Source organism: Zea mays, chromosome 5 (assembly GCF_902167145.1).
Source record: "Zea mays cultivar B73 chromosome 5, Zm-B73-REFERENCE-NAM-5.0, whole genome shotgun sequence".
Taxonomy (NCBI): Eukaryota; Viridiplantae; Streptophyta; class Magnoliopsida; order Poales; family Poaceae; genus Zea; species Zea mays.
The window spans coordinates 147,881,360-147,904,394 of NC_050100.1; the positions used below are offsets into that span (position 1 = coordinate 147,881,360).

The 23,035-nt window shown below is 46.2% G+C and overlaps 1 protein-coding gene and 1 pseudogene across 2 annotated transcripts; one reads left to right on the top strand and one right to left on the bottom strand.

Annotated features, from left to right (window-relative positions):
- Positions 1 to 5,476: 5,476 nt before the first annotated feature.
- On the bottom strand, positions 5,477 to 8,399 carry LOC103627002 (Homeodomain-like superfamily protein). Of its 2 annotated transcripts, XM_020538490.3 has the most exons (7): positions 8,049 to 8,399; positions 7,647 to 7,946; positions 7,480 to 7,556; positions 7,264 to 7,321; positions 6,929 to 7,157; positions 6,388 to 6,814; positions 5,477 to 6,248 (listed from the first exon to the last, which is right to left on the bottom strand). In XM_020538490.3, the coding sequence occupies exons 1-7, from the start codon at positions 8,089 to 8,091 to the stop codon at positions 5,862 to 5,864; spliced, it is 1,521 nt and encodes a 506-aa protein (XP_020394079.1). In that variant the 5' UTR covers positions 8,092 to 8,399; the 3' UTR covers positions 5,477 to 5,861. The 2 variants fall into 2 exon arrangements, with proteins under 2 accessions (XP_020394079.1, XP_008645578.1); XM_008647356.3 differs by having other exon boundaries at positions 7,647 to 8,399.
- Positions 8,400 to 11,523: 3,124 nt separating this feature from the next.
- On the top strand, positions 11,524 to 14,123 carry LOC103628530 (probable serine/threonine-protein kinase PBL7; annotated as a pseudogene).
- The last annotated feature ends 8,912 nt before the right edge of the window (positions 14,124 to 23,035 follow it).

Sequence of the window (23,035 nt, forward strand, 5' to 3'; positions counted from 1 at the left end):
TTCCCTGCGTCAACAATACCTGCAGATATCACTTCAATATATGCATAGGAATGCAATGTGTAGGTCATCTGCCCTCATACCTCTGAGAGTACAAAACCACATCATCTTCTAATATCACTTCAATGAATGCATATAAATGCAATGCATATGTCCTCTGCCTTCATACCTCTAAGGGTATGAAGCCGCATTGTACCCCTTCTCGGGCAACGTACGATGCTAAGTTGTACCGGTACGGTCGGACCATAGGTCAGGACCAAACTTCAGATGCAAATGAATCATGTAATGCATATGACATGCTGCATTTATCAATACACTTCACTTCCTTCAGATACAAAACAAACCTCAAATAATACTTTATCTGCCTTCAGATACGATACAAACCTCAAATAATACTTTATCTGCCTTCACGGGTGTAAATTAATCTCATGGGTCATACTCGAACCATAATAATCATCAATATATGATTGAGAATCAGTAAAATACAATCAAGTAAAGCATCACCATAGAGTTCAATTATGAAAGAATTCCATAATTCTGAATGTTAGAGTGTAGGCGATAAAAAAACAACAAGTCAAAACGGTAGAAACCACTGCTACATTCACTTGCCTTCATCGAGGAAGAAAGATGTACTAGGCATGATCCGGAGTGTAGCCACCTGCTAGCGGGCATAAAACTTAGTACTAATATTTCACAAACATTTGCCAACAATCAACAAATCGCTCCTACACTTGAAACCAAGACCCGGTGGAAAGACTCCCACCCTGAACCACATGCCAAACAGCAGCAGCACTGTTTGTTAATTTTGTATCTTTAAAATTATAACAGTGGTGATATTAAACAAATACTCTAGGAGTGTATACACAAAATACTCTACAACTTCGATATTCAATGGATAATTAAATTCTGCCATCTATAAGTTCTAAAACATCTGATAAGATAAATGTCTGAATCTGTTTCAGACAGCAGCATAGTTAACTTCAAAATTCAATATCTACCAAACTACTCAACCAAAAATTATGAAATTCTTCTGGCAGTAAGAACTTTTATCCCTCTACAAATGTCTCCATAGTTGGAACAGCCAATTCGGCTATTTACTATATGAAACCCAACAGTGAACAGACCCACTCATTTTTGTCAGGCAAACAGGAACAACCATAGTAAAACAAACATAACTGGAGTTTCATAATTCATATGAATACGCTCTTTAACAATCTGGAAAGATTATAAAATTGTCTACAACTTCTTTTACAATCCTAAAGTTTAATTATGTTGATAAAATTGCCTAAATCTTAAGAGAACAGATTCTGCACAGAATTATGAGACTGAAAAACTGCTATAATCAAACTGCAATAACTTTCTGATCTGATGTCCGATTGAGGTGTTCTTCGCGGCCACAGAAAGATATACAAATTATCTACGACTCATATATAGACGTTTTATTTTTTTGAGGCCACTAAGATCACGGAAAACTGGCATGAACAGAAACTGTTGAATCTGCCATCCTGCAGAAACTAATTTCGAGATCAAAATCTAATCTCCCATCTAATCCAACCAAAAAAAACTAATTGCAGGGCCTAAAACTCATCCAAAACAAGAGAAAGCATTCATCAAGTGGGGAAAAGAGAGAGAGGAAAGGAAATCCAACCAATTCTTGGAGAGGAACGACGATGATGAGCGACGGTATGCCCTCATCTCCCCTCTCTTCTCTTCTTTTTTCTTCCTCTCTTCTCTTGGGGCAAGGCACAAAAGGGTGACGGCTGCTAGGGGTGGGAGGACGTGGATTCTAGGGTTAGGGAGGTATAAATAGAAGAAAACTTCCACAATCCTAATATCCAATGGCTCAGATCAACCGGCACTCGAAAAGACTCATCTGGACTCCAAACAAGGCAAACTAGTGATTGATCGGAATCATCTTGATGAGATCTATACATCTACAGCCTCCGATCATCCATAGGACACACCATATTTGGATTATAAAAATAGTTTATTTTTTTAGGGTGTTACACCAAGCCGCTCACCTTATGGTATTCATCCCTGCACAATGATGCTAGAAGAACAGTAGTATCTTGTGCATTTTTGTGAATTTGCTCATTGATAAACATGGGACTATCACTACTATCAAATTGCATTCCGCTCTCTACTATCTCCCATATGCTTGGATGGAGAGAGAACAAGTGACTATGCATTTTGTGACTCCAAAATCCGTAGTCCTCTCCATCAAAGTGAGGAGGTTTACCAAGTGGAATGGAGAGTAAATGAGCATTTGTATTTTGCGGAATACGAGAATAATCAAAAGAAAAGTTTGAATTGATCGTTTTCTTTTTCTCGTAGTTGTCGTCGTCCTTTTGGGAAGAAGAGGACTCGTCGCTGTCGTCGTAGTAGACGATCTCCTTGATGCGCCTTGTTTTCTTCTTCTTCCCGTCTTTTCTCTTGTGGCTTGAGCCCGAGTCAGTAGGCTTGTCATCTTTTGGATCATTGACGAAGGACTCCTTCTCCTTGTCATTGACCACCATCCCCTTTCCCTTAGGATCCATCTCTTCGGGCGATTAGTCCCTTTCTTGAAGAGAACGGCTCCGATACCAATTGAGAGCACCTAGAGGGGGGTGAATAGGTGATCTTGTAAAACTTAAAACTTAACACCACATACTTGATTAAGAGTTAGAATGATGGAATCAAGTGAGTAGAGAGGAGAGCTCTTGCGAAGCACAATAGACACAGTTAGAACAATCACAAGAGACATGAGGATTTATCACGTGGTTCAGCTAAGTACAAAACTTGCCTACTCCACGTTGTGGCGTCCCAACGGACGAGAGTTGCACTCACTCCTCTCAAGTGATCCAATGATCAACTTGAATACCATGGTGTTCTTCTTTACTTTTACTCTTTGCCGTTTGCGAGGAATCTCCACAACTTGGAGTCTCTCGCCCTTACAATAAGAATCTCAATGAAGCACAGGAGTAAGGGAGGGAAGCACACACTCAAAACCACAGCAAATACGCACACACAAGAGCAAGACTTGAGCTCAAGACAATATCTCGAGGTTCTCACTAGAACAGAACTCAAATCACTAAGAATGTCGAACAAGTGCGCAAGAATGAAATGTGAGTGATCAACAATGCTCAGGGAATGCTTGGTGTACTCCTCCATGCGCCAAGAGGTCCTTTTTATAGCCCCAAGGCAGTTAGGAGCCGTTGAGAGCATTTCAAGAAGGCAATTCTTGCCTTCTGTCGCCTGGCGCACCGGACACTGTCCGGTGCGGATCTCTTTCCTTATTTGGCGAAGCCGACCGTTGCAGATTCCTAGCCGTTGGCGCACCGGACACTGTCCGGTGCACACCGGACAGTCCGGTGCCCCCTTCTGACCGTTGGCTCAGCCACGCGTCGCGCGCGGATTCCGCGGCCGACCGTTGGCCCGGCTGACTGTTGGCTCACCGGACAGTCCGGTGCACCACCGGACAGTCCGGTGATTTATAGTCGTACGCCGTTAATTGCTTCCCGAGAGCAGCCAATTGACAGACTCCGGCCTAGCGCACCAGACACTGTCCGATGCACCACCTGACAGTCCGGTGCACCCAGACCGAGTTGTCTTTGGCTGAACAAAGCCATCTCTTTTTCAACTTGATTTCTTCTGTTTCCAGCACTTAGACACAATACATTAGTCTCAAAAACAATGTACTAAGTCTTAGAAACATACATGTTTACTTGATTTGCACTTTGTCCATCACTTTGCATAGATTAACATAAGTCCACTTGTGTTGGCACTCAATCACCAAAATACTTAGAAATGGCCCAAGGGCACATTTCCCTTTCAGTTTTGCTACACCACCTCTGTTGTTCCCTCTAGTTGACCCTGCTTTGTTCCATACTCCTGTAAGTATCAAAATTCTAGTCCCGCATGATATATATCCATCTGGTATAACACATGCAATCTCTTCTCTGTGTAGGGACAATCTCGGGCGACATCCAACAACCCTCATGGATCGCCCAACCCATCGCCGCACCAGTCCAGCCGCCCACCTCGCTGAGATACTTTGTGCACATGATCTTATCTTTGTTAGTGATGTTAATACTTTGTGAGATAACTTGGTCTGAACTTGTTGATGTTGGTAATGCTTTGTGAGATACTTGAGACTTATGTTTGTGAGTGTTGGAGACTTATGTTTGTTCGAACTTATTTGATTTATGAGATTTATGGTCTTTGTGAGATATGTGATGTATATGTGATATATGTGATGATTATGTGATATCTATGATGTATATGTGATGATTATGTGATATATCTTTTGTTTGTTTGGATGGAATAGCAAAAATAAATAAAAAGGGGGTATTCTGGTCACTATGCCGAGTGTAACACTCGGTAAAGAGGCACTTTATCGAGTGCCATAACCATAGCACTCGGCAAAGAAGGAACACCTGAGCATCGGTAAAGCCTCTTTGTCGAGTGTTGTCGTCTTGGCACTCGACAAAGAAGCAAACTTTGCCGAGTGCCTCTAAGTGCACTTGGCAAAGGAACTGACAAAAGGGATCCACAGGTGATCCCTTTGCCGAGTGCTAATCAGTCGGGCACTCGGCAAAGAGGGAGCCTTTGCCGAGTGCCACCTAATACGCTCGACAAAGAAACTGGTAAAGGGGCCCACAAGGAGCTTCTTTGCCGAGTGTCAGTAAATGGACACTCGGCAAAGAGTGAGCCTTTGCCGAGTGTTACTTGGTGGGCACTCGGCACAGGCTCCATCGCCGTCACCTGGCGCCGTGACGGCGACATTTCTTTGTCGAGTACCGAATGACACTCGGCAAAATCTTTGCAGAGTACCTGATAAAAAGTACTCAGCAAAGAAGTCATTGCCGATGTATAGTTTCCCGAACATTCTTTGCCGAGTGTCATACTTGGCAAAGCTGTCGCCGAGTGTTTTCCAAGCTTAGTTGTGTCCGGTAGTGTAATATACTAGACAATAGTATTGCTCGTACCAACACTGCCTATTGCTATCTAGGATCGATAGTGATCATGAGGATATTACTATCAGTTGGAGACAAAAAAAAGGTCGATATCTCTATCGGTTTTTGTCAATCAACAGTGATTGGAAACCCTGATCACTGTCATTATCTTCCCTCATGCATGTTCATTTTCCATTAGTGATAGAGGGTTTGGACCTGACAGTGAATGCTTATTAGTCTGGCATAGTGTATGAACTTATAACACTTATGTCACCTACCATATATGTGGTATAGTTGATAAGTTTATTACTGCCGAATAAAAATTGCAGATCTATCTATGCATACTGTTGCGTTGGGAAATGATAAAAAAATATAGCACAAACAGTAACTACTATTTATTGAGGTATTAAACATGATATTATAATACTCATATTTACAAATTTTAAGCAGACATGCAAAAACCAAAATGAAGAAACACAGAGGTGGTAAACTTTGAATGTCTATATATATCGTGTTAGGAAAAAAAACTCCCACATATGGCTATGTACTTTCAAACACTCAAATGCATGCATAATAACAACATGTACTACATACATACGTACTGATTAGATTAAAATTGTTGTGTAATCTTGCGATCTGTGGTTTTGTTTCCCAAAGATGCTGTCAGAAATGAACAAATGCAGCTAGGGATATCGATCATGCATGTGGACATGCTTACATAAGGACCAAATATAGAGAGAGAGAGGCATGCATCAGTGGTCTTCCCGGACACAATAACCAAGCACGACATCCACATATGATATATCTAGTATGTACTGTGACAAGGAGAGGGGGGGGGGGGGGGGGGGGGGTTTAAATTAACGATTCTTATTGCATGGCGCAGTGTGCAAGTTTTGGAAGGCCTTGGTGGGCCAAAGTACTTGAAAGATCTCACTCCAATGCCCTGATCGACATGGTCAGATCCAAAGTACTCTGCCCAAGAACGCCTCCGCCTCCGCCGTTGTCGTCGCTGCTTCGTCTCGTCTTTTCCTGCCGCTGCTGCGTGGAAACTGCAGGGGCGGCGACGGGTGGCGACAGCGAGAGGGAGGTCGAGAACTCGCAGCTGGTGTCGTCCATGAAGAAGGACCCGCTGGTCTTTCTCTTCTTGGCCGACGCCGTGGTAGGGGACAAGCTGAGCTGTAGGTCCAACGTCGTCGTCGTCGCATCTTGGGCCTCCACCGGCGACGATGGCCGCCGCTTGAGGCACGCCTCGTCCTCCTCTGCCGGAGTGGCTGTGGAGGCCCTTGTTGGTTCTACAACGTGCTTCGAATTCTGCCGCTGAGATCCAAATGATCGGTCGCGCATACAATGTAGGGTGTCAGAGATGATCCGCTGAACGGATCTAGGGCTAGAGAGCGCATGCAGTGTGAATGCCGCGTATAAATGAAAATGAGCACGTATACGTACGGTACGGTACCTCGAGTTGATGCCCATCGTCGATGACGACGGGATCCGACGACGATCTTTTTGCGACCATGGAGCTGCTACCCGGGTAGCCGACGACTACGTCCCTACTGCTTCCCCCGTGCCGCCATCTGAACGGAAGACGACGATCTCCGCACACGGCCGGCGACATGGGCAACGGAAGTGGCCGAGAGCTGCTCCCGACGCAGTTGTCGAATTTTACACTGGTAACTCCTGTCCCTGCCCTGTGCTCGCCGGCGGCGACAGCAGCGCCGGCCTCAGTGAAAGGCCACCACCGCCGATCGCTCCTCAGCGCTGCGGAAGATGCAAGCGATGCGTGTGTCTGCGGCGATGTCGAGGGTGGCATGACAACGTGCTTCCTGGAGATTGTCATCGCCTCCTGCTGATTCGACGACGCGGCCCACGGCCACTCATGATTTCTGGACAGAAACGATCCAACGATTAGGGTTCCATTTGCTCACATGTATATACTATCTTTGACTCTTTGTCAGGGCTCAGGAGTCAGGAACTCAGCACAAAGAACGCATATCTACCTGAAACTGGAATTTCTGAAGTCGAAAGTTTGGGTCGGAGCCGGGCGATGGTGGAGGAGTCCATAGAGCCGGCTCAACTCCGGAGTGCTGAAGTTCCTCGACGCGAAGAAGCCGCCGCGTTCCTGCCCGCCGGAGGAGGAGGCCGAGGCTGCTGCTCTTTGGAAGAAGGACATGTTGTGGAAGCGCCGATGATCAGCTCTCATGAAATGGAAATCCATTGGAGAATACACTGCACCGAATCGACAATTAATACTCTTAGTCTTAAAGGATCAAGGGGGTAGAAATCTATGTATGCATGCAGGTGGGGAGATTTTTTGTGCTATATATATGAAAACCTGAGGAAACTGCTCCCCTCGGGCGGCCATCTTGGTCTAGCTTCTTGCTTCTGTACATCTGAAAATAAATCAGTGTGTATCATTATCATCAGAATTCAGAAAGAGTGCTACAATCATATAGCTAACAACAATACATAACACGAAATTGGTCATCTTCTGCTAGCTAGCTAGCTAGTGTGATCATTCGGCAACGGATTTGTAGTAGATCTACCTCACCTGCAGGTGGCTTTTTACATGAGCAATGCTGAGGCCCCGGACATTCATCATCTGAAGCACCAGCTTAGGAGTCGCTCCTGTCAATAAAATTGGATGATTACATATGTATTAGTAAAAGTATCTTTCTCCTCTAATTCAACTGCAAAAATAAGCTATACAGTACATACTCTCTTGCCCACCGAGCCTCTCAACGGCATGGACGAAGGCCATGTGGAGGTCAGGAGTCCACCGGAGCCGTGGCAGCTTCGACCGGTTGTACTGCCGCACCGACGGAACCCTCTGCTCACCGCTCACCTCTGACTTGCTGCCTCCCTTGGCGTCCGCCTTTTCGCTCTCCGAATTGTTGTTGTTGCTGCTCCTATTGTTGCTTGAGCTGGCACTCCCACCAACATCGGTGGTGCTACCACCATCGTCGCCCTCCTCACCTTCGTCTTCCTCGTCCTCGTCATCGCCTGCAGCTTCCCCTCCTTCATCCTCCACATCGAAACCCTCGTTGAGGTCTAGCAGCTTGCTGTTATCGATTGATACCTCCTCGTGGTCATCAAGGATGTCAACTAGTAACCCCTTACCTTTGACCTCTCTCGTCATCGCTTGCTCTTCTCTAGCTACCATCTTGTGTACTAAGCTACCATGCACCAATCAGTCTCTCACTAATCCACCATGGCTGGATCTCATCCAGCTGATCAATAGTGTTTGTGCAGGTAGTAGCTAGGAGCAGGAAAGGGGGGAGGAAGGAGGGCAAAAATGATATGAAGAGAAGGTAGAGAGGGTAGGGCAGCAAGCATAAGCAAGGTAGTGATGTGGGAATAAAATAAGGGAGAGTTGGACACAGGCCTTGTCCTACATTGACCGGTGTTGAACAGTGTAGCAGGAAATGATGTCTGCTTCAGTGGACTCGTTCCTTTGTGTTTAGTTTGTGGCAATGCAAAGCTCACACACATATATATACACACGCACACATTTGCGCGTACACGCACAGAGAGAGAGAAGAGTCAGAGAAATAGAGGTTAAACAAAAGTAGATTAATCACAGAAACGCTAGCAGCTAAAAGAAAGAGCTTTTAGCAAAGTTGTTCATGGGCTAAATGGTGCTGCCATACTTTACATTGCAGCAGTGAGATCTTTTAGGTTTTTGTCTTAGCTAGACACAGCATATGCATGCACGAGGGAGTGAGCTAGCTAGTATGCGCTCGATAAATCATGTGACCCGATCTCCCAATCTGACTCGATTCCGAAAGCATTTCTCGCTCTGTTTTCTTTTGTTTCCTGACCGCCTTGTCGTGTGGATCTGAGCTGCCAATCCGTGACAGAAAAACAAAGCGTTAGTGGTTGACCTCTGCCTGCCCCCGTCCCTCTGAAAGCCTTGTCTGAACAGCTGCTAGCTAAAAGGGACAAAATGCCTGGCTTGCTCAGCTGCTCTTGCTCGCTTCATGACATGCATGGCTGTGTATTTATTTCATTCATAAGATCGATCAATCTACTCGTCTCTCTACGTGCCTATAGGCTGCACCTACATTTCATTCTAACTGAAGGTACGGTGCTGCTGACTAGTATACTGCAGCTTCCCTGGTTTTCTGTAGCATGTTCATCGGCCCGATCATATATAAACGTGTGATCAGGATACTTCCTCTTATGGTAAATAAAAATATATTACGTGTATATATGATACTTAGGCCCCTTTGGTAGGGTTCTTTCTTTGCTAGCTTCAACTCTAGCTCCTCGGAGAAAATAGTTTTTTTCCTTTATCTTCGGTAAGAGCACTAGAAACAGCATCCTATTTGGTTGAAAATATAATTCCTCATGCAGCTTCTTCTGTGATGTGGACCCGACGGAGAGAAAAATTTAGAAGAGGAGTCAGTAGAAGCTCCTTTTTCTGTCTCCCAGCTCCTGTTGGTTTGTTGGTTTTTTTTTGGAGAAGCTTCTAGGAATAGCTCACCAAAAAGCGACCCCTTTAGTAGATTTTTTTTCAAGAAGCTATTGGAGGAGCCTTTAGAGGAGTCACTACCGAACTCGCATTCTTTGCCGAGTGCTCCAGACACTCGATAAAAGACATTTTTCTCTCAGCAAAACATTTGTCAAGTGTTACACTCGGTACAGATTCTTTACCGAGTGCCAAAAACACTCGACGAAATAAAAATAAAAAAACCACGAAAAATAGCAAAAAACAACAATTTTTAATTGGAGGAGGCACTCCACTACTAGCTAACAACTTAATCGAAGTCATGGCATTTTTCTCACACTTTTGCGTGCGGTGGAATCAAAATCGTGACCTCCCCCTCTTGCGTAAAACCTTCTCTACCACTACACTACTAAATCACTTGTGTCTACATTACATTTTTTCTTTTTCACATATTATAATAAATCGAGTGTAAATTGATTGTTTGTGGCAGTAAATGAATTCAAATTAAAATGTTGTCAACCATAAAGTTTCATAACTTTTCAAGATTTACAACTTTTATTTAGATAGTTTCTTCATCCGATGTTGTTTACAAAATTTGAATTTCAAATTTGAAAACTTCAAACGTATTTTTATATGACAATATAGTTTCAAATAAAAAATGTCAATTACAAAGTTTCATAACATTTGAAGACCTACAACTTTTATTTTAGTGGTTTTTTCATCCGAGGTCGTTTGAAAAATTCGAATTCTAAAAGTCAAACATAGTTTTGCACGACAAGATGATTTCAAACCAAATAGTTGTCAACTAAAAAGTTTTATAACTTTTCAAGACCTAAAACTTTTATTTTAATGGTTTTTCCATTCGAGATCTTTAAGAAAATATGATTTTTAAATTTTTAAATTTAGACGCAATTTTCGCTGAAAAGATGGCTTCAAATCAAAAAGTTACCAACTACAAAAATTTATAATTTTTTAAGACCTACAACTACATAGTTTATTTTGGTTGTTTGGTCATTTATTCATCCCACATGATGGTTCTAACATTATTCACAAATCTTATACATCTTTTTTAAAGTTTCATAAACTACGAGAGAGATATAAGTATTATGAACAAATTTAGTTTTATTTTGTCATACGAAGAAATGACCAAATGTAAATTGTACATCTTGATGAGTTATACAAATTTATAGTTGAACACTTCTTTATTTAAAATAATTTACTGATTCAAAATGTGATTTTAAAATTATATTTTTTGAGTGTCAAAAAATAACACTCAACAAATAAACTCTTTGCCTAGTGTCTAAAAAATACTTGACAAAGAAACTCTTTGTCGAGTGTCAAAAATAAAACACTTGACAAAACGATTTTTGCCGAGTGTTTTATTTTACCGACGTTTTTTGTTCGGTACTCGACAAAGAGTTTTTTTTGTCGAGTGTCCGAAAAAACACTCGGCAAAATATTTGACACTTGACAAAGATGGTCTTTCCTGTGACCTTAATGTTGACACTACATGAAACCGAGAACTTCTAACAGCCATAATAATTTTCAATGGCAGATAAGACGGTTGCCAACAATAATTTATTTTTGGCGGAAAAAACAGACCAATGAAAATCTATACTACCTATTAAGGCTCTAAGGGGTAGGCTGCCTCTGCTTGGTTCTGCCTTCCGACGATCTCAACCGTCCAATACACTTTAGAGTCTCTCAGCCGTCCGATGCGCACGCTCTCACCCCCCACGCATCGCCCCGCCCCCAGATCCCGCATCCCCCACGGATCCCGCAGCCGCGCCGCAGCCGCTCCCTCCCGTGCTCCCTTCGCGCCCCGCCCCCAGATCCCGCATCCCCCACGGATCCCGCAGCTGCAGCCGCTCCCTCCCGTCCTCCCGCTCGTTTCGCCGTCGACCTTTCTCCAGTGGTGGAGTGCGACAGGGTTGGTGGCTAGGTCGTGCGATGGCGAAATCGAGTCCAGAGTAGCAGAGCAAGGCTGGTCCCAGCGGACTGCCGGTGCTGTGACCTGCGTGCGTGGTCGTACGCCTGGCCGTTGTGCCGCTAGCTGCGGCGGGCGGGTGGCTGGCGGCGTCGCATGGCGGACCCGACGCCCATACAACCTCCAGGGATTGCTTCCTCCCCATGGCGTGGATCTAGATGGTCTTCACGGCAGAGGAGGAAGAGGTGCCACAGCAGCTTCCGAAGACATCGTCGACGTCCCTTACCACCTCGATTGGCGATGGCATCGACAGCCCCCAGCCACTGCCCGCGCTAACGGTGGCGTGGACCTCACTGTCTTGCTTCACAGGGCGCATGTCTGAACCTGCTCGGTGTCAGGGAGAAGGTGGCTTTGGTCGTGTGTATAAAGGACATATGGAAAATGGGCAGGTTTGCTAACATTTGCTGATTGTGTTGTAATTTCTGTACACTGCAAATTTGGATATAGAGTCTCATTAAGAAGAAAAAGGGAGAAGTCCCCTGAGTGTTCTAATTGGTTGATTGCCTGACACCTTCGTTTTTCATCTTCTATCTTGCATAGGTCATTGCTGTGAAGCAACTTGATAGAAATGGTTTTCAAGGAAATCGTGAATTCCTTGTGGAGGTTCTCATGCTAAGTCTCTTGCACCATCCTAATCTGGTCAGATTAATTGGCTATTGTGCAGATGGTGACCAGCGCCTCTTAGTTTACGAATATATGTTGTTGGGATCACTGGAAAATCGTCTGTTTGGTAAGTTGCACACTTACACCATAGTATAGCAATTGCTAAAATTGAAGATTTCCCTAGGATCCAAAATGCTAATATTTCTCTTGGCTTCAGTTTACATTTTTTCTAAAAGAATTGATTTGTAACTTGTTACATTCAAACGTGAAATATCCTAGCTACAGTATTCTCTACCGTCAATGCTTTGTGACTGCTGACGCTGTCCGCAGTAATAGCTAGACATTGCCATCCATATTTCTTCTTTTGTAACTCATGACGTCACTTTCTTGGTAGGTCCAGCAGGCAAGGAACCTCTTGACTGGAATACAAGGATGAAGATTGCTGCTGGTGCAGCGAAGGGTCTCGAGTATCTTCATGACAAGGCAAATCCACCAGTCATATACAGAGATTTCAAATCATCAAACATTCTTCTGGGTGAAGACTACTACCCTAAGCTGTCTGATTTTGGGCTTGCAAAACTTGGTCCAGTTGGTGACAAAACCCATGTATCAACATGAGTTATGGGAACATATGGATATTGCGCTCCTGAGTATGCCATGACAGGGCAGTTGACATTAAAGTCTGACGTTTACAGCTTTGGTGTTGTGTTCCTTGAACTTATTACAGGCCGCAAAGCAATCGATCACACCCAGCCTTCAGGGGAGCAAAACCTTGTCGCATGGGTAGGTTTAACTGCACTGAGTTATTCTATTCATTTGGTTTAGGGAGGCAAAGGCCATGTTACTTCTTCACACGTGTTAAGTGTCTGTTCTCCACAAAATTTGCAGGCTCGTCCACTTTTCAGAGACCGAAGGAAGTTCTGCCAGCTCGCTGATCCATTGTTGCATGGCCGCTACCCGAAAAGGGGTTTGTACCAGGCCATAGCTGTTGCAGCTATGTGTTTGCAGGAGCAAGCAGCATCCCGGCCGCTGATAGGAGACGTTGTCACTGCACTGTCTTACCTAGCTGCACATCCTTATGATCCAAATGCGCCTTCCACAAAGGATTCTAAGACATGCCCGTCTACCCCAAGGGCAAAGACACACCGACGAACCACCAGTGTCCCTGATGCTCAACATGCCGCTGAGTCGCTTATTTTGAACTTCCCAGACATGAGGAAGGAGACTGTCAGAGGAGGGGAATTCGAGAAGGATCGTACTGAAGGTTCTGGCAGCAGCAGTAGCTTTGGAAGGAACGATTGCCTGGATGTCCCGCGGCTTCTGTCCGTTCCTAACGGCAAAGTTTGCAGTGAAGGTAATAACATTCAGAAGTCCACTGTTAAGGTTGGTACCCGTGAGAACTAGAATACAGAGCCAGCCAAATTCTGCAGGCATCTTTGAATGGATGGATGGATGGATTAGACCATTCTTTCCATGCTTGCTGTCAATTTTGCGAGGAATCTTCGTCGCTTGGCGTGAGTCTTTCTGAAGGGGACTGTTGTCGAGAGTTGAGTAATACCACTGCAACAGGTTTGGTTTTGCAGACCCGGATAGCGTCATGCTCCACGGTTAGTTTTTGGTTGCCTCCATCGAACAGTTCAACAATTCCTCCAGGCTTTACATGAAGACACATGCTGATGAAAGGAAGAACCACTCTGTCGCTGAGATTCAGAGCTTAGACTCTTTAGAGTGTGCATTTTGATGAGAATCTGCTATATTCTGAATGTCACCCACACCCCAGCTTCACCTGTGCTAACTAATGAGCCCTGCAGTAATGTGTCATTGAAGGATGTGGTTGAGTTTCCTTGTTCTGTTCTTGTAGGAACCACGTGCCGACAGGGCTGTGTCTGTACATGTTAATGGGTTGTTTGTAAGTAGAGCTGTTCATATATTTATTTTTTCTTCTTCGTCGGTATTGTGTAATGGGGTGATTTGCAGACAACATGTCAGGCGTAGCTCTGTAGTTTGTACAGAAAAAGAAGGTTTGCTTTTTTGTTTGCTTGGTGTTGTATGTAACATTGACTCGTCATATACTATTGTACAAATGGGGAAGAACACTGATCCTTTGGGTAAGGTGCTGCTTCTCTTCGGTTTGAACTGGAGCGAATTGGAATGAGGAAGAGGGGAGGGGAAACCCCCGAAGAGTTTCTTCTGTCTGAACTGGCTGCTCAGCGTCACACAGCAGCCAGAAATATCTGCCATCTCATGGCACAGGCTGTGAGCAATTACAAACCAATCGAAGCTGTGTTTTGACATTTCTAAATACATAGTTTTAATTATATATCTAGATCTATAGTATATAAAGACGTGTAACAAAACCTACAATTTAGGACAGATAGTACCCATCTAGATAAGCACAGCAACCACTAATAGAACTGTTTAAGGGTAACAACTAATATGCAAACAGTCATTAGATGCAAGCGTGCAAACAGTTCTTTTAGTCCGTTGGATCTAAATCCAACCGTATGTGTAATCGTGGTTTGTTAGGTTTTTTTTATAAAAGTACACGAGGTGGTGGTGGGAGGATTTAAATGCTAAATATAGTATATAATTAGATCTATATCTAATAGATCAAAAGATCTGCTTGCAGGTTTATACATAATGACTGCTTGCATATGAATCCTTGCCCTGTTTAAGTGCCTAACTGGTAGTCTTGTTTATATGGACTGCACAACAACGCCATAAGCTACGATGGGCTGCTCCACAACGGCTCATAGCAGAGCGCGTTTGGTCTCGGCGTACGACTGCCGCGCCATCTTTGATCAGGTCGGTATGTATCCGTTGATTGGTTGGTCGCATCTTCTCGTCCTGCATCACTACGTTCTAAACATTTGTTTAGTTGTCTATATATTTAGAGCATGAGTTACACGAGTGGATGCAAAACAAGTTATTTTAGAACTCTTTGGCTGCATCCCCACCCATACGCCAAAAATAACTGTTTCCGGTCAAACAAGTTATTTTAAAACTCTTTGGCTGCATCATACGCCAAAAATTGCATCATACGCCAAAAATAACCATTTCTGGTCAGATGGGATCGGGCGAACGTGGGTGCGCTCGTCCAGCTAACCAATCAGCCGGTATATCTACCTGTACAGCCACATTATATACGCTATTGCAAGCTCACATCGTGTATATATAGATACGCCTCATTCATTCGGTTAACTGATATTTTTCCGTTAGCTTGGTGCTTATGTTGCTGCAAATATAGCCATTGCAAGTTTACATTGTATACATATACTAGGAGAGTGCCCGTGCGTTGCAACGGGAACGTATAAAACCACGATAAACTATGTGGCAAATCGAGAAGTTTTACATATAACAGTGTTCTCGATTTGTATATCAGTTATGCTTCCTGTGGAGCAAGTAAGCGAATGCAAGCCAGCGTTTTGTATTAGTGCATTCTGTTCAGTTCTTACTTGATCATCCCGTGTTCTCGCGTGTGCCATGGCCGAGTGGCAAGCTCAACACTGGTATTGTTGTCTTGTCTCAAATGAAGTCTGGTTCCACAAGTTAACCGGAAATCTTCATGGGTGATAGTTGTGTCAGATTCTTCCGCGCATAGGGCAAGTAATACAAGTGATAGCTGTGTCAGTTTACCCCCATTTTCTTGGGCATCACTTGTCTCAAATGAAGTCCATTGGAGGTTCGCAATTTATGTTCCGTGGCATCGCACGGGCACCTACCTAGTAAATTTATAATTCTGGTGGGCTGGTCATCGAAATAAGTTAATTTTTGACAACACTCTTACAGGCGCGATTTCAATGGCTATAAGTTAACCACCCAAAAAAAACTTATGTTTGATACCCAACCCATAACCATCAAAATGAATTGCCACTTTCGACAGACAACTCCTAACCATAAGAAATGAGCAGGATATAATGGTCATGCCAAAGCCCGTTGTTACTCCTTGCCATCGTGTCCAATCCGCACCCGCTTGCCACCACACCATGCCTCCCTTCCCGCCGGTGCGCCACGCCTTCCCGTCGCCACTGCCACGCCTGCGCCTCGCCCCTAAGCCTATCCACCACCACACCCGCCCCATGCTCGATATTATCCGACTCACGTCAAGACCACCCGCCCCATGTTATCAAACTAACATGGTAATTTCTAGTCATTGTGCCAAATGCGAAGGCTTCATGTGTTGTCCAAATGTAAGATATATAATTAGGTAGATTTCTGGGTAATGGAGGTGATTGGTAATTTATAAAGGTGCATTTGTATTTTAGTTATATTTGTTTGTAATAACACTAGTGCATACTTTGTTTTTCTTTTCTTCTCCAATTAATGTGTGGTAATTTTAAGGAGTAGGTTTGAATATATATATATATATATATATATATATATATATATATATATATATATATATATATATATATATATATATATATATATATATATATATATAATGGAGGATTGATTTCCTATAAAATGCTTCGACACATAAATTTGAATGGACACGCTGAAATAGTTGTTTGGACCTCACCCTTCCCCCCACCCCACACACACACCGCCCCCTCTCTCTCTCTTGTTGAAGAGATACTATATATGAAAATAGATTCTTCCCATTAAATGCTTGGATTCATATAAATTTGATGGTGAAATGATACATATATGCAGCATAAGAAGCCCTATGTTTGGTGGCTTCTGACCGTCCAAAATAAATTTTGTTCCTGTAGTGTAAGGAAATCAAATCAAACCATTTTAATTTGGTCGTTGATTGTTTATGGTTTGGCAAAGTCAGGGGATGCAAAAGGGTACATAGAAAGTGGTACGCACCCAAGCCGGCCGCATGAGCTTCCAAAAAGAGGGGTAATGATCACACACGAATGGACAGAATGTGGTTGCGTTGTCACGGCATTCTTGGGGAGAGAGCTGCATCCATCAGCTGCATGCGTATGTAGTTGAAAAATAATAATAAAAAAAAAAGACCATAAGGGAGGCACGAACAGGATCAACGAAAAGGAATTAACCCACACCCGTTTGTGTGGCAATAAGGAGAGATCATCAATATGCATGTCTAGCTGCACGAGGACCGTCACGTGAGATAAACCGTGTAAAGTTGCTGTACTCACATTGGACGATCGGAGCCAAAGAGTTTTGAGCATAGACTACAAACAAAATTAGTGTCGATAGTTTCACTTTAAATTAAAGGTGTATATTTTGATCATTTAGTACCTCCAAGCGAGTGGAAGACAATTCAAGAAATAAATCTATGTAGCTGTCTACTAGGTCACAAACTCGCAACAATAATTTATGTGTTACGAATTTTCAATGGCCATCGTGCCCGGCCGATTACATGTGCATGCCGTTGATACAGTTTATATCTAATATCACTACTGTAGGAAAGGACATATGTATCGATTAGAAACCGGGTACACTACAGGATTCTCAACCAGTACTTGGTATCCGAGACTAAAGGCATTAATTTTTAGTCCCTGTTATAGCGCCAGGTACTAAAGAGGGACCTTTATTAGTACCGGTTCAAGTCTAGAACCGGTATTAAATGATCATCTTTTAGTACCGGTTCTGAGCTTGAATCAGTGCTCAAAGACCATCTTTAGTATCGGTTCTAGACTATAACTGGTACTGAAGTTGGTCCATAGGAAGAAGCATTCTTCGGTGTCTTTACATTTTGATATGTATTTACACTTTGAAATATACATATGTACCAATGCAGAAAATCAAAATACACGTCACAATAGAGTTCATAACATACGTAAATAAAACCAACATAGTTCACAACAACCATCACTTCACAGTTCACAAATAAGAGTTGACAATCATTTTATAGTTCACAACTCAGAGTTCACATTCACTACATTGTTCACAACATTCAACGCACTAACAACATCATCTAGCTAAGCATCAATGACATGTAAAAAATAGTCTTTTGTTTTAGAGTCTTCTAATGTCATGAATATCTGACAATGTTTCCAATCTTCTTTCAGTATTTTGACACCGAGATGATATACATTGCCTCTGAAACCACACCTCTTAAGTTTTTAGTACACTTCTCCATATTCATCGGACCATTGAAAATATCATGTACTGTTTTTTGTGTAGCAGTCTAGAAAATTATTAACCAATGCTTGATTTTGTGTTAGTACTACTAGGTGTGTGGGACACCCTCAACCTCTTTATGTTCATTTCAAGAGCACTTGGGATGACTTCATTTGGAGACGATGGGACAAATAAAGTCACGCTCGACATATGTTGGAACTTGCTCTCCTAGGCAAGTTGATCCAACGGGGGAGTGGAAAGAGTGCAAGCAAGGTTTAGAGTGGAATGGCGATTGATCTGTTAATCTGGCCTCTCAAGGGCACTGTACGGGGGTATTTATAGGTACTCGAGCGGCCAACGTCCCAAGACAAGGACGTTTATGCCCTCGGGTACCCGGGTTATCCCTAGAATATTCCCATAAAGGGAGGTTACAACCCGTCATTACAGAAAAGCTATTACAGATTAGGCCCGTAACACGCTTGCCCACGTGGAGCCCGTTACAGTGGACCGAATTCCACGTGGGCCTCCGGGCGAGATGAACACGCGGGATTAGCAGACGTCATCGGAGTCTGGCCTTCGTCTTGCAGTGGAGAGGACGAAGGGCAACCGTGCCGATCATCTCGCCTTCGTTGGTGTAGCGAGGCGACAAAGGCTTCGCACGAAGGGTAGCGTCTTTGCCTTCGCCCCAACATTTGCCCTCCGAGGGACTAGTTCGAATGAGTCATCTGGTGCCGAAGATGTCGCTAGATGGTGGAGACGCTGCCCTCGCTCGAAGTGGTCCCGCGGGGGTTTTTGATGTGACGTGAAACTGTTGGACTGCGGGTTTCCCGAAGCGTCGTGCCGTGTGTATAAAAAGGGCGGCGCGGCGCGGGCTGACTCTCACCTTTGCGTGCGCCGGAAAACCCTAAACTTTTGAAACCGCTCGCTCACTCGCCTGCCCTCCTGGTTCCTCTGCATCGGAGATCTAGCCCGCGTCAAGCAAACCGCACGCCGCCGCCGACGGTACGTAGCAATGTCGTCTTCTTCCTCATCTGCTGCAAATGTGCCGCCGACCGATTCGTCATCCGAAGATACCTTGAGTGATTTGGCGGCGGTGGAGTTATAGCCGGGCCACATGGTGGAGTTCGGCGTTTCGAGGATTTCCTTGGTTCGCGTGCAGGACATGCAGCAGTTGGGGTATTTTGGGGACGGTGTTGGGCGTGTCCCGGGGGCGGAAGAGATTCCCGAGCCTGAGGGCGAGTTAGTGGTGTTTGAGGCGTTCTTCGTTGCCGGCCTTTGCCTACCTACGCATCGTTTTGTGGCGGAGGTCCTGCAGAGGTTTGAGGTCCAGGTCCACCAGTTGACACCTAACGCCGTGGTGGCCCTGGCGAAGTATGTCTGGGCGGTGACTTCGTATGGCGATCAACCTTCCGTAGAGGTCTTCGCCAAGAATTACTGTCTGCATTGGCAAAAGAGAAAGATTGGAAACAAGATTGCACAGTTTGGATCGTGCACCTTCACGCCGAGGACCGGAAAGACTTCGGCAGAAGTCGTGGAGTTAGTTCCCTGTGCTCGCAATAAGTGGGGCAACTAGTGGGATTATTGGTTTTATGTTTCGGGAAGCGAAGTCGAAGACCTCCTAGGGCTCCCCGCAGCCGTGATGTGCTCCCATTGTTATGTGGCATTCCCATAATTTGAGGTGGCGGAGGATGATGAGGACGAAGGGGCCCTCCGGTGCGCTGCCCGCATGAGCAGCGGGCGTGATTTGGTTGAGGAGTTTAATGGTTATGGAGTGTGGCCCCTGGCGCATGGCTGGGTGCTGGGCGAAGTATGCCCTCGCCAGATGCCTACTTTGGGCCAGCAGCTGGTGCGAAGTCCGGCCTTCTCTTTGGATCTGCGCGGTCGAGACCCAGCCGTGTTCATTCGTGAAGTGGAGGACGGGGCTGTGAGGATTGTGGGGCGGTATGCGCCGAGGACGGAGAGTCTGCGGAGTTGGGATATTCGAGGGTCCAATGTTCGCTTGAATTGGGTCTTTGAGTTAAACCATTTGCTATACGGTGGTTACCTTGGAGATGACGCTGCTGCGGCTGTTGACCGCCGCGGGAAAAAACCAGTGGCCGTGGCTGAGGAAGGCCCTTCGCGGGAGGCTGCCCCAGCCACTAAGAAGAGAAAAATAGGTACTGCAGTGGGGGTGGGGGTCTCTGGCCGTTTTGCTGTGGAGTTGATGGGGACTTGTGCGGCCCTCGAGGGAAGGATGTCTTCACCCGAGCTCTGGGAGTCTTTGGCGCGAATGCTGAAGGTTACCAGGGGTCGATGGCCAAGGAACGTTCTGATTCCCCGTGCGGCTGGCGAGGACATATTTACGTCTCGTATGGCCCGTGAATTGAAGTTTTTTCCTTATGGATGGAATATTGCTGTTGTTGTGTCGGCAGTGATGGACAAGGATCATCAAGATGCGGCACGGAAGCGCCGGGCAATCACTAGGGTCGAGGACCCTATGCGCGAGGTGAAGCGGGCGCGGGGAGGCGCGAAGTCCGCCGCCCCTGGCAGCAGCAAACCACCACCGGCAGCGAAGCCTGCCGTCCCCGGGCCTAGCAAGTCTTCGGCGGGTTCGAGGGCTGCTGCTTCTGGCGTGGGCAAGCTGCCCTCGGCTGAGCCCGCGAAGGAGCGAAGGTCGCCGTTGCCGGTGCGCACCGACGAAGCGGCAACGGGTGGTGCTGACTTCGATACGGACATATGTGTGGATGATTACCTCGTTGGTGAGTTTTTTTTAGAGTGGGTCTTTGAACAAGGTTATGGTGCAGGGTCGGATGCGGGGCAGCTGGCTATTGTCCCGTCTCCGGTGGCGGCCACTTCGCCTGCGGTGGCAGTTGGAGCGAAGGATACTTCGTAGGACCCGTGGTCCAAATTCTGTGCCAGTGGCCAGATCTCGTCGGCCACTGCCGCCAAAGACGTGGCGGGCTCTATGACCCAGCAGCTGAGGCATGCATCGCGTCAGCTGAAGCATGTAAGCCGTTTGGGACTTCATTAGTTCGTTGTTTTTATGTGGTTGCAAGTTTGATGGATGTTTCGTGGCAGGCGACCGCCTTCGCCGACCATGTTGCGTCGGGCGCCCTGACTTCGGAGTTCGCTGCCGAGAGGCAACGACTAGAGGGCAGGATCGAGCGCCTCCGGGCGCAGCATACGGATGCTATTCGGGACTAGTCGGCTGCGAAAAACAAGATCCGCAGGCTGGCTGAGAGGCTGGCGGCTGCGGAGGCCGAGAAGGAGGATCTCAGGCGTTGGTTGGCGGAGGAGAGGAGGGACACAAACAAAGCTTTTGCTGAGGCGCAGTCTACGCAAGCCGAGGCCAAGCTTGCACGGGCGGAGGCCAGTCTCGCCCACCAACGCGCCGAGGAGATGGAGATGAGGCTTGGCAGCCTGCGCAACCGCCTGGACAAGACGGAGGCCTCGATGCGTGCGGAGGTCGAGCGGACGCATACGCAGCTTGTGGACACGTACCGGGAGCTAGGTGCACGGACCGTGCCCTTTGAAGCGTCCGATCAGGAGGTGGGCCTCCGCTTCCTTGGATGGCTACAGGAGGAGCTGGAGGTGCTCCTGACCATTGTCATGGGTCTCATGTCCTTTGCCTCCCTCGTCACCTGCGAGGGGGCTGTGAATGCCTTGTCCCGCGAGGGGTGCGGGCACTTCGAGGCCTTCGACCAGTCTGACGAAGGCTTCGAGCGCGAAATCTTCCAGGTCGAGGACCCGGTGCTGAAGCGGTCGGCTGGGGCGCTTTTTGATAGGATGTGGGGCCCTCACGGTCGAGAGACTATCCGGGAGAGGTCCGACCGGGCGATGGATCAGGTAAAGGTGCATTTGTGTGATTATATGTGTGGGTATATGTGGTTTTGCTGAATGAATGTGCTATTGTTGTAGATGGCGCATGACGAAGAGGTTGAGGACCTTGGTGATCTGGGCAGCACACTGCCCGAGGCATCGGGGGTGGAGCTGGCACCGCCATCCGATGCGGGCGAGGGCCCCTCGGCGACCCCCCACGCCGACTGGAGCTGGCGAAGACCCCGCGCCAGCCACTACGCTAACGGGTAAGGACGCCTCGAAGGTGGTAGGCGAACCAGCTGCCGAAGACCCAGCGGCGTCAGTCGGGCCTTCGCAGGTGGCGAAATAGGGGCTAGGAATTCAAGTGTAAACTTTTGTTTTTGTGATACTAAACCTCGGTTGCTACGCAGGTTCCGATGTTTGGGCCTGCGCAAGCAACCGCTTCTGGCAATACTGATTTTGTGGCAGCCTCAACCGTAGTGCCTGCCGATGATAATTTGTTTGGCTCTGTGTCTAAGTGTTTTGAATCTGATGGTGAATCTGGGAGTTCATTTTCCTGGACGGAGGAGTCCTCGGATGAAGGCTTGGATTATTTTGCTGCGTTAGATGTGGCTGCAGCGGAGTCTTTGCCGCGTGTGGAGGGTGCCGGGGATCTTCCTAGTGCGAGTACTTGGTATAGGCGGTGAAGGGTGGTGTCGAAACATAGTGTGGGTGAGTTTTTGCGAAGTGGTAGGCGCCGTCGTATGGGGATGGAGTGTGGCCGTCTTCAAGTAGACCGGATTGGTAAACGAGAATTGTTGTCCTCGCCGATTGGGGCAAGCATAGGTGAAGGGGATCTACGAAACCTTTTCGAGGGTGAGGAATTGAGGATAATGTTGTTCAATTACAGAGAGATGGGTATCATCCCGAAAGTTCAGCCGATGTAATATATGATGCCCTCACCGAGTGTATGTAACTGTAATTTGTATGGTGATGTGGCCTGTTGGCCGTGTTCGCACGCCTGTGCTGATCCGGCTGCACCCGTGGGCGACTTTTGCGCGGAGTGTCTTTTAAATAAAAGACTTCGATTAACGCACTTGTTGTGCTATTCCGGTTGCACCCTTAGGCGACTTTTGCGTGGAGTGTCTTTTAAATAAAAGACTTCAATTAACGCACTTGTTGTGCTATTCCAGCTGCACCCTTAGGCGACTTTTGCGCGGAGTGTCGCACGGGAGGGTAGTCTACGCTTCC